The sequence below is a fragment of the Emys orbicularis genome, chromosome 25 (genome assembly GCF_028017835.1).
Source record: "Emys orbicularis isolate rEmyOrb1 chromosome 25, rEmyOrb1.hap1, whole genome shotgun sequence".
Taxonomy (NCBI): Eukaryota; Metazoa; Chordata; order Testudines; family Emydidae; genus Emys; species Emys orbicularis.
Genome location: NC_088707.1, coordinates 12,343,654 through 12,355,986, shown reverse-complemented (window position 1 = coordinate 12,355,986; position 12,333 = coordinate 12,343,654). Strand labels below are relative to the sequence as shown.

General features: G+C 55.2%; 1 protein-coding gene across 1 annotated transcript in view; it reads right to left on the bottom strand.

The window, feature by feature from the left end:
• LOC135894694 (alpha-2-macroglobulin-like protein 1) overlaps positions 1-4,754 on the bottom strand; it is an 81,392-nt gene extending 76,638 nt beyond the window's left edge. The window contains exons 1-4 of the mRNA XM_065422832.1: positions 4,684-4,754; positions 3,449-3,638; positions 1,976-2,138; positions 161-213 (exon numbers count right to left, since the gene is read on the bottom strand). Coding sequence (XP_065278904.1) covers positions 161-213; positions 1,976-2,138; positions 3,449-3,638; positions 4,684-4,754 — 477 coding nt within the window. The remainder of the gene's footprint in view (positions 1-160; positions 214-1,975; positions 2,139-3,448; positions 3,639-4,683) is intronic.
• Positions 4,755-12,333: the final 7,579 nt, after the last annotated feature.

The window sequence follows — 12,333 nt, the reverse complement described above, 5'->3', positions numbered from 1 at the left end:
CAATACCAGACACACGCACTGGACGGGGGCAAACCACCCAAGAAGAGAACTGTCTGATTTCAAACCGGATGAATGGTCTGCCTGGTGTAGACATACCTAATGTGTTCAGTGCACCAAGATCCTGTTATCCTGCCCCATCTCCCCTACCCCCAGCTCTCACCTTCCGGGTACTGGGAACGAAGTCTTTGTCCAAACTGACGATTCGAAACTTCACTGGAAAGGAGCAGAGGCAGAAGCGGGAATCAGCCCCAGCTTGGTTTGTCTGAGTGAATTCCCATCTGGGGAAGGTCCCAGCCGGAGGCCCCGGGCACTGACGGCCTCTGTGAACCCGCAGAATGGGCCCAGCCTGGGCAGCGCAGCACCAGCTTCTCCATGCTTCCCCCCATGGCCCTGCCCTGGGCGGCTGGAGGGGAGTTCAGCATGGGCGAAATGTGAGAGGCTTGTCCCCATCCCGCCCCACCCCTTCGCGAAGTCCCCCCCGTCCTACCCTCTTGCCCCTGCCATAGGCTAGAGCCCTACCTCCCACCCCTATGCAGATGCCCCCTGCCTCGCTCCATCCCTAGGCTGCCTGAGAGCCTCCACCCTGGAGCGCTGGACAGGCGGGTGATGCAGCCCACAGCCCCAGAGCGCTATGCGGGTAGTGCAGCCCCCAGAGTCCCAACCCCCGGAGCTCCCATTGGCCGGGAAAGGGGAACTGTGGCCAATGGGAGATTTGGGGGTGGTACCTACAGGTGTGGGCAGCACGCGGCAGAGTTGCCTGCTCCACCCCAACTCGAGGAACCACTGCCAGATATGCTGGCCACTTCCAGGAGCGGCACGGGGCCAGGGCAGGCAGGGAGCCTGCCTTAGCCCCACTGCCACCCCAGAGCCCCTCGAGGTAAGCGGCGCCAGGCTGGAGGCCGCATCCCTCCTGCACCGCAAAACCCTGCCCGGTGCCCCCTCCCACACCCTGCACTCCGTCCCACACCCCAACCCCCTGCCACAGCCCTACATTCATGGCTCTGCATACAATTTCCCCACCCAGATGTGGCCCTCGGGCCAAAAAGTTTGCCCACCCCTGGGCTAGATGGAGGCGCGGCCAGGCAGCTCTATGCAGTTCGCGATGCCCGCGCCCCCAGGCACTGCCCCCACAGCTCTCATTGGTTGAAGTTTCCATCAAAAGGGAGCTGCGGAGCCGGTGCTGAGGGTGGGGGAGCACTTGAAGCTTCCCTGATCACCCCTGTGCCTAGGGGCCGGACATGCTGGCTGCTTCCGGGGAGCTGCACAGAGCCAGGGCAAGCAGGGAGCCTGCCTTAGCCCTGCTGCGCCACCACCTGAACTTTAAACAGCCCGGTCACAGTGCTCACCAGAGCCACCAGGTCCCTTTTTGACTGGGCGTTCCGGTCGAAAACCAGACGCCTGCCAACCCGTCCCCCAGTGCTCGTCGGGCAGTGCAGCCTTCAGTGCCCCCAGCCCTGGAGCACCGTGCGGCCGAGCACCAGCTCCAGCCGCCTGGAGTCCCTGACCACAGGCCCCCTAGCCCCAGCCCAGCCCCTGTCTGGGACCCCGGCCATGAGGGAAGAGCCGCAGAGCGCTGGCAGGAAGCAGGAGGGGTCCTGGGGACGAAGCATGGGCGGGGCCACGCAGGGCTGTTTGGGGAAGGTTAGTGTCCCCCAGCCTGTGATACCTGCTGTCCATGGAGCTCAGCCTCCAGGGCCCAGACAGCCCCCCGCCTCCCTCCTGAGGCCACCTGAGGAGGCTGATCGGTGCCCCCTGAAGTGTCTGTGCCATCACCGAGGACGGGCTGAGACCCCCACTTGGTTCCAGACAGACCCCCAAACAGGCCTCAGGGTTTGGGCTTCTTGGGGCTGGGTGCAGACAGGGGTCTAGAAGTGAGAGTCCCTGCTAGGCCCCCAACCCATCCCCAGAGCCTGGGAGTCCGTCCCAAGGGCCTGGGGCCCCCGGAAACTCCCTCCAGCAGCTCCTGCCCTCTCACCTGTCTGTCCCGGCTTGTAGATGGCCTTGTCCGTCTGTACAAAGGTCCTGGGCTGCAGCGCCTGCAGCAGCACTTTCTTCCGCTCAGAGAACTGCAGGGCATCTCCCCGGATCGAGACGTGCAGCTCTGCCACTTCCTGCTGCCCCCTGGACGGGGCTGGAACCTGCACACGGGGACCCCCAGCAAGGCCACAGCGGCCGGTAATGGGCCAGTCGTGGCGCAGACCCGCTATCCCGTGGGGGGGAGGGGGGGTAGTGGTGTTTGTGAGGAACCCTGTCACAACCCAATGGCCCCCTCCCTCAGGGAGTCCCCTGGGAAGGCAGTTCTGCATTGTATATTGCTAACGCTGCTGCTAGCATCGCAAAGCATTTTGGGAAGGGTCAAAGGTGTGGAAGTTTCCTTTGCAGGTACGAGAGGCCAAGGGGGGAGAAAAAGAAGAAAGCAAAGAACGGGTTAACTCAGCACTGCAGCTAGCAAGCTCAGTCCGAAGATAAGACACTAACTCCAGCCAGCTCAAGGCCACAGCACACATCTGACTCTCGGCTGCTGGCCAAGAAAGAAGGGGGCCCGGAATCCACAGACCAACCGTGAGAAAGGAAGATTTAATTGAACAGACACAGACCTGCAGAGCCAGCCCATAACAAGCGAGGCAAGCGAAGGCCAGCAGAGAGGAAAACAAAGAGGACAACAGAGTCTAGCCGATGTGTTTTGGAGAAAGTCAAGACCACAGGAAGCTGGTTTGCACTGGCACAGAGGGCACCAGGAGCAAAGGTCCCCGAATGGAGCACTCCTCCCCCCGATAAGCCAGGACTTAAAACCCTCCTGAGAGCTGGAGCAATTTGGAGAGCACAGCAGATCCTTGGACGACTGGGCCCTGGACAGCACTCCCGTTCACCTTCCCCCCTCTCTTCTTCTGACGTTACACCCAGACTTGGCCAGTCTGGGTCATGCGTGTGTGAGTATGAAAGTGCTTTCTTTCTTCCCCTGAGTGATGTGGGAGTGTTCCCAGCACTCTCTGCTGTATTTTATTATTTTATTAATAAAGCTTTAAAATTTAAACACTTGGTGTGTTACGTCATCTCCTCCCCAAAAGATCCTGCGGTGTCAGCCTGATCACCTGACGCTCCAGGCAGATTGGTAACGAAAAACTGTCACAACCCCCCTCCCCAGCCTGGGGGCCCTGAATGGGAGGGAGCATGAACCTGGGGCCTTCGATGGAGTTGGAAGCCAGGCGCTCTCTGTACCCCCCACCCCATCCCCGCTCCCTCCTGCCTGTCGCTGCTGAGGGATGGGCTCGAGTTCTGTGGCTACAGCTGCCCATTGAGTGACCAGCTCCGTGCCCATGGCCAGTCCCCTGAGCCCTGCTGTGCCCGGGGCCTGAGGCTGGGCTGGGACTGCAAACCCGGGGCTGACGGGCTCCGTGCCCATGGCCAGTGCCCGGGGCCGTGCCGATGGTTGCAGGCGGGGGCTCACCTGGAAGCGCACGTTCTCGTGCAGATGGCGCTCCTGGACCTCTCTCTCCAGCAGGGTGATAGCGCTGGGCCCATCCTCCCTCTCCAGCCGGACGCTCACCCGGACGGTCTCGTTGAGGTCGCTGAGATGAACTGACACCATCCCCGTGTGCGGGTGGTAGAGCACGGCTGGGCTCACCACCACATAGTGCCTGGGGAGGGGAAAGCACCGTGGGCAGTGGGGGAGGGGGAGGGGAGGGGACAGCCCAGAGCCTCCCCCAGGACGGGGGGTGACTCCCGATTTCTGAGTGTCCCTCCTTCTGGGGCCAGAGCTGGGTTGACGGTGCTGGAGACTGATTCGTTTCTCTAACCACAGGGCAGGGGCAGGGCAAGCCCCCCCCCCGCTCCATCCCCCACCCCAGCCTGCCTCCCGCGGAGATGGAGGGGTCCCGGGGGCGCAGAGAGGGGCTCAGTACCCCTCCATCCCTGGCCTCTAGGATCCTTGGTCTGCCCAGAAGGGGGCAGCTAGTGGCGCTGGAGTGAGCAGAGACCCCTGTGCACGGCGGGGGGAGGCTGGTTAGTCTGGGGCTGTACTGAGCACCTGAGCACTTTGCAGCCAGTAACTGGCTTAGATACAACGCCCCCCCCCCCCGCCCCCAACCCAGTCTGCACCCCGGGGCCTCCACCCGCCTTCGCAGGAACCCTTCGGCGTTTGCACCTTCGGGGCACTCCCAGGTTCTCGCTGAGACGTTCGTTTAACGCACTGGGTTCGTCGGTAATTCCTGTTCTATTTCACTGGTGCCTAGAGGCCCGGCCCAGCCTGGGCCCCCTGCACTGGGGCTGGACAGACCCGCAGGCAGAGACAGGCCGCGGCCCGAGGAGGTGACAGGCCGACGGGAGCAGGCGGCCGCAGAGGATCATCACCCCATGGTACAGAGGGGAGCTGAGGCTCAGAGGGTCGGTGTCTGGCCGGGGGCGCACAGGGCGTCTGTGGCAGAGCCGGCCACTGAACCCAGCTCTCCACACCCCAAGCCACTGCCTTAACCAGAGCCAACCTCCCCCGCCGCTGGGAGGGGCCGGACCAGGGGGGCCCAGGAGGGACCTAGCATCAGGGACTGAGCTCCCAGGGGAGAACGGACCTGTCCCCTCAGTTTTGGATCGAGCATCCCCCTCATCAGTGCCCTCAGCTGCTTCCAACCCCCTCCCCCCCGCACTGCCTACCACGCGGACAGACAGACAGACACGGACAGGGCTTACGGCTTTGCAGACGTCCCAGCGGTGAGGTGCAGGAGGAGCAGCAGGCAGGCCAGGGTTACCGGGGCCCCCATTCCTGGGGTGCAGGCAGACGGGCAGGCACAAGGGGACACACACACGTCACCCCCCTCTGGGTCCTTCTTCCTCCCTCTCTCCCCCGCTCTGTGCTGGAGACCAGCCTGCTCTGCCCTGATACAGACTCTGGAGCTGGAGCTTCGCTTTGATCCGGGGTAAACAAGGGTCGTGTCAGGTCTCTGGCTGGGGCTGGGGACGCAGCCAGGACAATATTTACCCACCACCCCCAGCTGCTGGATTCGAGGCTCTGACAGGTTCTTGCAGCTTGAGTCAGAGGATGCTGCCTGGCAAAGGCTCAGGTGGGCCAGGAGGCCCCTTGCATTGGTTACCCGGGAGGGGGTGGGACCCCTCTGGGGGTCGGTGGTGGTGCAGTAGCCGGGATGCTGGGAAAGCCCTGGCAGGAGCAGGGGGGAGGAGCTTGCTGAGAAATGAGTTTGTTAAAGTAGGTTCTGGCAGCGACCCCACAACTGCAATGCAAATGAGAAGAACGTTGGGGTTGCTGAGCCTGTCTCATGAAACCCCCATTCACGATCGCTTCTAACGTTCCCACACTGGGACTGCCGGGGATGAACTTTCCATGCTCAGGCTTTGCCTTGGGTTGAATTTTTTTTGTAAACTGTGACGATGCGGTTCTGGCGGGACCCAACCGAGAGTGCCAATTCAGGACAAATTGCTAAAAACAGGGCAGTCACAGCCCAAGGCTGGGGGTTTGTCCGCCTCTAAGGCAAACCAAACCAGCCAGACTAAGAGGACTTCGGTCTCACCCCACTGGCTAACCACAAATCACACAAGCAATTCCCTTAGACATTCCAGTTTCCCAGTTCACCACCAGTGCCACTCATTATGGGGACAAATGGTTATGAAAACCAAGACCCCAATAAAAGAAAAAAGGTTCTCCTGATCCCATAGGACTAAGCCCCAGATCCAGGTCAATATACAAATCAGATCTTACCCACAAATCACGCTGTTGCCAATCCTTAAGAATCTAAAATCTAAAGGTTTATTCATAAAAGGAAAAAGATATGGATGAGAGTTAGAATTGGTTAAATGGAATCAATTACATACAGTAATGGCAGAGTTCTTGGTTCAGGCTTGCAGCAGAGATCGAATAAACTGCAGGTTCAAATCAAGTCTCTGGAATACATCCCCAGCAGGGATGGGTCATCAGTCCTTTGTGTAGAGCTTCCGTTTGTAGCAAAGTCCCTCCAGAGGTAAGAAGCAGGATTGAAGACAAGATGGAGACGAGGCATCAGCCTTATATAGTCTTTTCCAGGTGTAAGAACACCTCTTCGTTCTTACTGTGGAAAATTACAGCAAAATGGAGTCTGGAGTCACATGGGCAAATCCCTGCACACTTTGCTGAGTTACAGGGCGTATCTGCCTTCTCTCAATGGGTCAATTGTATAGCTGATGGTCCTTAATGGGCCATCAAGCAGGCTGGGCAGAGCTAACACCAACTTGTCTGGGATGTCACCCAGAAGCATAGCATAAGTTTGAAATACAGACAGTATAGAGCCAATATTCATAACTTCAACTACAAAACTGATACACACATATAGACAGCATAATCATAACCAGCAAACCCTAACCTTGTCTTAGACACCTCATTTGACCCCCTTTATACAAGATTTGGTGCCACTACAGGACTTTGGTTGCAACCATGTTCTATATGGTCCCAGATTATGTCAATAACGTCACATAAACTTTCAGCAAAAATTAATCGAGCCATTTCTGAGAACAGGGTTGGCATTAACACAGGTAGTTTTTTCCAGGGCAATCCATTTTTCTGAGCATTTTGTTGAGTTCTAGCGCCTCCATGCTTTTGATCCTGAGACTGAAATTTGGCAGGGGGATTGTGCTAGGGGAAGAGAAGGGTTTTTCCTGTTGCCATTAAAATCCATGTCGATGTGGCTAAGTTGTAAAGTAAAGAACATTGCCATTTGCACATGGTCAGTAGAGTGTCTCAGACTTGTCTCCGAGTCACTGACAACTTGAGAGAAAATGATCTTGAATGGTTATGGATCCCTGTCCTAACCGATACAGCACAAGATGGGGAGTTAGCTGGTGTCTGGGGCAGATCACCAAATCACACTAACGAACAGGATGAGTGGCTCCTTATGCAGCTATTTATAGAATGTAGGAAAAGAAGCTGTGTGATCCTGGGGGATTTCAATGTGAGTGACACATGCTGGCGGTCAGGTGCTGCCAGTACTAAAATGTCTTTGGAATTTCTTATATATTTTCCTAACTCAAAAAGTGTTCCATCTTCCAGGGGAGTGTTCTATATGAGCCCTCACCTTGAGAGATAAAGAGGAGCTGATCACAGAACTAAACATGAACGGTAACCTAGGTACAGGTGATCCTGACTCAATCACATCTATAATGTGCCAACAGATTAAAGTCCAGACCAGTAATATTTCCACTCGGTGGTTGAAAGGGCCTGTTTCACAAAGCTGAAAACAATTATGAGGCAAACCAGCTGGGAAGAAAAATTTAATCAGAAAAATGTGAATGAAAATTGGGAATTATTTAAGAACACTTTACTAGATGTCTCAAAAGCCACAATCAATCAAACTGGTTAAAAAAATGACCTGGCTCAGAGGGCAAATGAAAGCAACTATGAAATATTTTTTAAAATGATGTATATCAAAGGGAAGAAAGGAGAAGTTGACAGAAATGAATATAAATCAGGACTGTAGAAACTTGATAAGGGAAGCAAAATGACACATGAAGAAATCTATGGACAGCTGAGTTAAGGACAATAAGAAGGAGCTTTTAAAGTATATTAGGAACAAAATGAATCCTAACAATGGTACTGGTCCATTATCAAATCAAATGGCAGAATTATCAACAATAACGCAGACGGGATGCCGGAACGGGGGGGGGGGGGGCTGGGGAGGGGGCCATGGCTCCATTACATTTAGAAGACTAAGGGGAAGAGGTGGCATTGGGGGCAGGTCCTTGGGGGTGGTGCCTCGGATGGAATGGGTGGTGTGAGGGTGGGGGCTTGGGGAGATGGGGCAGTGTGGGGTGGGACCTCAGGGGGAAGGGCAGTGTGGGGGCAGAGCCTCAGGGAGAAGGTGTGCTGTGTGTGTGGGGCAATGGTTCGGTGCCGTTGGCCCCCCCAATTTTAGGGAGCGTCCGTCAGTCCTGAATGCTGAAAAGGCAGAAAGGTTCAATAAATATTTGTGTTCTGCATTTGGGAAAAACCAGTTGAAGTTGTCATGTCATATGAAGGGGAGAACACTCATTCCATTCCACTAGTATCTGGGGAGAATGTTAAACAGCAGCTACCAAAGTGAGACATTTTAAAATCAGCAGCTCCAGATAACTTATATCCAAGAGTTTTAAAGGGGCTGGCTGAGGAGCTCGCTGGACCTTTAATGTTGATTCCCAGCAAGTCTTGAACACTGGGGAAATTCCAGAAGACTGGGAGAAAGCTAATGTTGTGCCAATACTTTAAAAAGGTAAATGGGATGAACTGGGTAATTAGAGGCCTGCCAGTCTGACATGGATCCCTGGCACAATAATGGAGTGGCTGATACGGGACTTGGTTAATAAAGAATTAGAAGAGGCTCTCATGATTAATGCCAATTCGCAATGGTTTATGGAAATCAGATCCTGTCAAACTAATTTGATATCTTTTTTTGATGAGATTATAAGTTTAGTAGATAAAGTCAATAGTGTCAATGTAATTTACTGAGATTTCTGTGAGGTGTTTGATTTGATACCACATGACATTTTGATTAGAAAACTAGAATAATATAAAATAACACGGCACACATTACATGGATTAAAAACTGGCTAACTGATAGGTCTCAAAATGTAACTGTAAATGGGGAGCCATCATTGATCGAGAGGATTGCATAGGGATCAGTTCTTGGTTCTGTGCTATTTAACATTGTTATCAATGACCTGGAAGAAAACTTAAAATCATCAGTGATAAAGTCTGCAGACAACACAAACATTGGAGGAGTGGTAAATAACGAAGATGACCGGTCACTGATACAGAGTTCTATGGATCACTTCGTAAGCTGGGCACAGGCAAACAATATGTGTTTCAGTGTAGCTCAGTGTAGATGTACACATCTAGACACAAAGCACATAGGCCATACTTACAGGATGGGGGACTCTATTCTGGGAAGCGATGACTTCAGGGGTGTGTGTGGATCAGCTGAACATGGCCTCCCAATGTGATGCTGTGGCCCAAAGGGTTGATGTGATCCTTGGATGCATAAACAGGGGAATCTGCAGTAGGAGCAGAGAGGTGATTTTATCTCTGTACAGTATTTGGCACTGGTGCGACCACTGCTGGAATCCTGTGTCCAGTTCCGGTGTCCATCGTTCAAGAAGGATTTGATAAATTGGAGAGGGTTCAGAGAAGAGCCACGAGAATGACTGAAGGATTAGAAACGTGCGTTATAGTGATATCCTCAAGAGCTGAATTTATTAGCTTACCACAGAGATGGCTAAGGGGTGATATGGTTACAGCCTATACGTACCTACATGGGGGACAAATATCAGACAGGCTATTTAATTTAGCAGAGGAAGGTCTAACACAATCCAATGGCTGGAAGTTGAAGCTAGACAAACCGAGACTGGAAATATGGTGTACTTTTTTAACAGTGAGGGTAATTTTTAAAACAAGATTAGATGTTTTTTTCTAAAAGATCTGCTCTAGGAATTATATTTGGGAAATTCCCTGGCCTGGGTTATACAGAAGGTCAGACTAGATGATCACAATGTTCTCTTCTTGCCTTGGAATCTATCAAGCTAGGAATATTTGTCTTTGTACATTGCATCTGCGCTGAGCACGCTCCAGCCCTGGTCTCTTCCATCCACATTGAATATAGAATCATTGGGACTGGCTGAGTCCTGCAGGGAGACGCACAAGGGAGCTCTGGGTTTGAGAAGAGGGGGAGGGGAGAGGGCTGGTCTGTCACACACACACCCACACCCACACCCACACACTGACATTGCAGACACCTACACAGTGAGGCTGCAGCCTGCTTGCCCTGGCTCGGTGTCAGCTCCAGGGATGCAGAGATCTGGCCCCAGGTCACTGTCCCTTGCTGGTTTACCCTCTGTGATGAAGTTGGACTGTTCTTAATGTTTCCTCTGAATACTGTGTGGGTGCCTCAGTTTCCCCTATGCATTTCTTAAGTCTCCAGTGTGCATAAATGGCCAACACTCTGTATCCTGGCAACAAATGGCTGGGGCCCTTCCCCCCTGCAAGGGAATAGCTAAAAGTGAACAAAGAGATCAGGTGACCTCCTGGCCTGGGAAAGAGACAAAGGCCAGAAAGGAGGGGCTGGAGGGGGTTTTCCAGTTTGGAGCTGGCTGGGGATGGGAAGTGAGGGCAGACGGGGTTGTCTGGCTCACTGGGCCCCAGAATGGACCACGCTGAGGGGTCCCGTTCTCTGGACCTACAAGCTCTGTTTTAGACCGTGTTCCCATCATCAAATAAACCTCTGCTTTACTGGCTGGCTAAGAGTCACGTCTGACTGCGAAGTGGGGGTGTATGCAGGACCCTCTGGCTTCCCCAGGACCCCATCTGGGCGGACTCACTGTGGGAAGCGCACAGAGGGGCATATGCTGAATGCTCAAAGGTCAGACCCAGGAAGGTGAAGCCGTGTGAGCTTCTTGCCCTGAAGATAGTCTGCTCCAAGGGAGAGGAGGCTCCCCAAAGTCCTGACTGGCTTTGTGGGGAGCAGTTGCAGAGCATCTCCCGGGGACTCTGTGACACCCTCAAATATTTACCTGTCCCTTAGGATGCTTCAAAGGTAACAGGAATTTCAGTCCCACCAGGCAAACAGGGCCCTTTAGGGGTGGTGAACCTGGGGGTGGGGTGGGAGGCCCCTGACCAGGGGAGAGCGATTCTGGAAGGGGGTGAGCGTCAGGCATCAGGCCTGGGGTCCATATCCCTTAGATCGGCGTCCATGGAAGGGCTCAGATCTCTGTCACGGCCAGTCCTGGCATCACAGAGCCCAATTCTGCCCTCGGTCACAGCTGGGCATCCCGAGACAGCCCCAGCCAACGACCCAAACAGGCTTCACAGCCCCAGTGTGGTCTGGGCACAGCTGCGGGAGCGTCTCCCAGAGCAGCATTCGCCCCCCGGAAATCAGAGCTGGGACCGAGCGACTGGGGACAGCGCGTCCTGCCCCACCCGGCCCGGCCCTGTCCCAGGTCAGTGCAGGGTTTTCCCAGGGCTGGATTGAAATGACTCAGGGGATGGGTCTGCAGCGCCCCCTGCTGACCAGGCTAATGGCTCTCAGGATGAGGAGACGCCTGGCGGTGCCCAGCGTGAGCCCATCACTGCTGGGTAGATGACAGGGAGCCACGCTCTATGATGTCCGGTGAGGGCCCAAGCGAGTGGCAGGGGGGAGTGCGGCACTCGGTGAGTGTGGGTCACAGAGACACAGCTCTGGCCTGAGAGACAGAGAGCACCATGGACTCTCCAGAGCAGCCCCACTGCTGCTCCCCGAGGGTTGGCAGGTTTAGCTCCTTCTCCTTCCTGCTTCGTAGGGGTCCCTCTCCCAGAGGCTGTTCGCTTCCAGCCTTTCTGGCCAGAGCAAAGAGAGAGAAGATCCCCAAGGTGGAAGTGTGGGGCAGGAGGCTGCTAACGGAGCTGACACAGAACCCCTGGGTGGCTGTTAGTTAGGGCGGTGGGAGGGGGCTCGTCTGCACCCCAGGGACGGGGTCGGGCCCCATCGTATGGACCAGTCTCCTCAGGGCGTGTTAGCAAAACACAGCAATGACGCCAGCTCAGGAGGAGCTGCAAAGAGCAGGGGGGACAAGAAATTATCCGACAGGACCTGGCCCGAGTCGGGGATGGGCAGGAAATGAGAGAAACACGATTCAGCTCAGAAACTGACGCTAATACGCCAGGGCCAAGAGAACCCGACCCAGCCGGGTCCAGCCAGGTTTGAACGCTGCCCCCTCCCAAGACATCTCCCGTCCGCCAGGGCTTTCTCGCCACAGGCCCCACGTGCCTAGCTGTATCTGAGGCTTCACCACATCTGCTGTGGGCCTCTCCCACCTCGCCCCCTGGCCCTGGGAGCCTCCTGTCTACCAAGGGACCCCACAGGGCCTAGAGAACACGGCTCCATCCCCACATGCCTCCCCCTCCACACACAGACTGAACAGACTCCAGGAACCTGGGGGGATCCACAATCGGAGCAGAGGGTCCCCATAAAGGGAAAACAGAGCTGGTGGGACACGAGCCCACGGGGGCTGCGCAGGGACCCACTGCTATCTTGCGCTGTCTCCGTTTGATCTGCTCTGCGGTTTTCAGCTGCGTCTCCAAGGCTCAGGTCGTGCTGAGCCAGCCCTGGGACTGACACATTCACAACTGAATTCCGTCTCCAGGCTTCACACCGCAGCGTCCAGTATGTGCTGAGCATGCAACGTCCCTCTGTGTGTTTGAACCTTCAGCACAGGCTGCTACTCCTTGCGCCACGGCATTATGTTCAGTGGCAGCAGGAGCAGGTTGTTGTCCTGGGTGGGTGATGGGCTATTTGGCTCAGTGGGCTGGGTGGGACGGAGGTCCTGCTCCATGTGATCGCCCAGAGGTGCCAC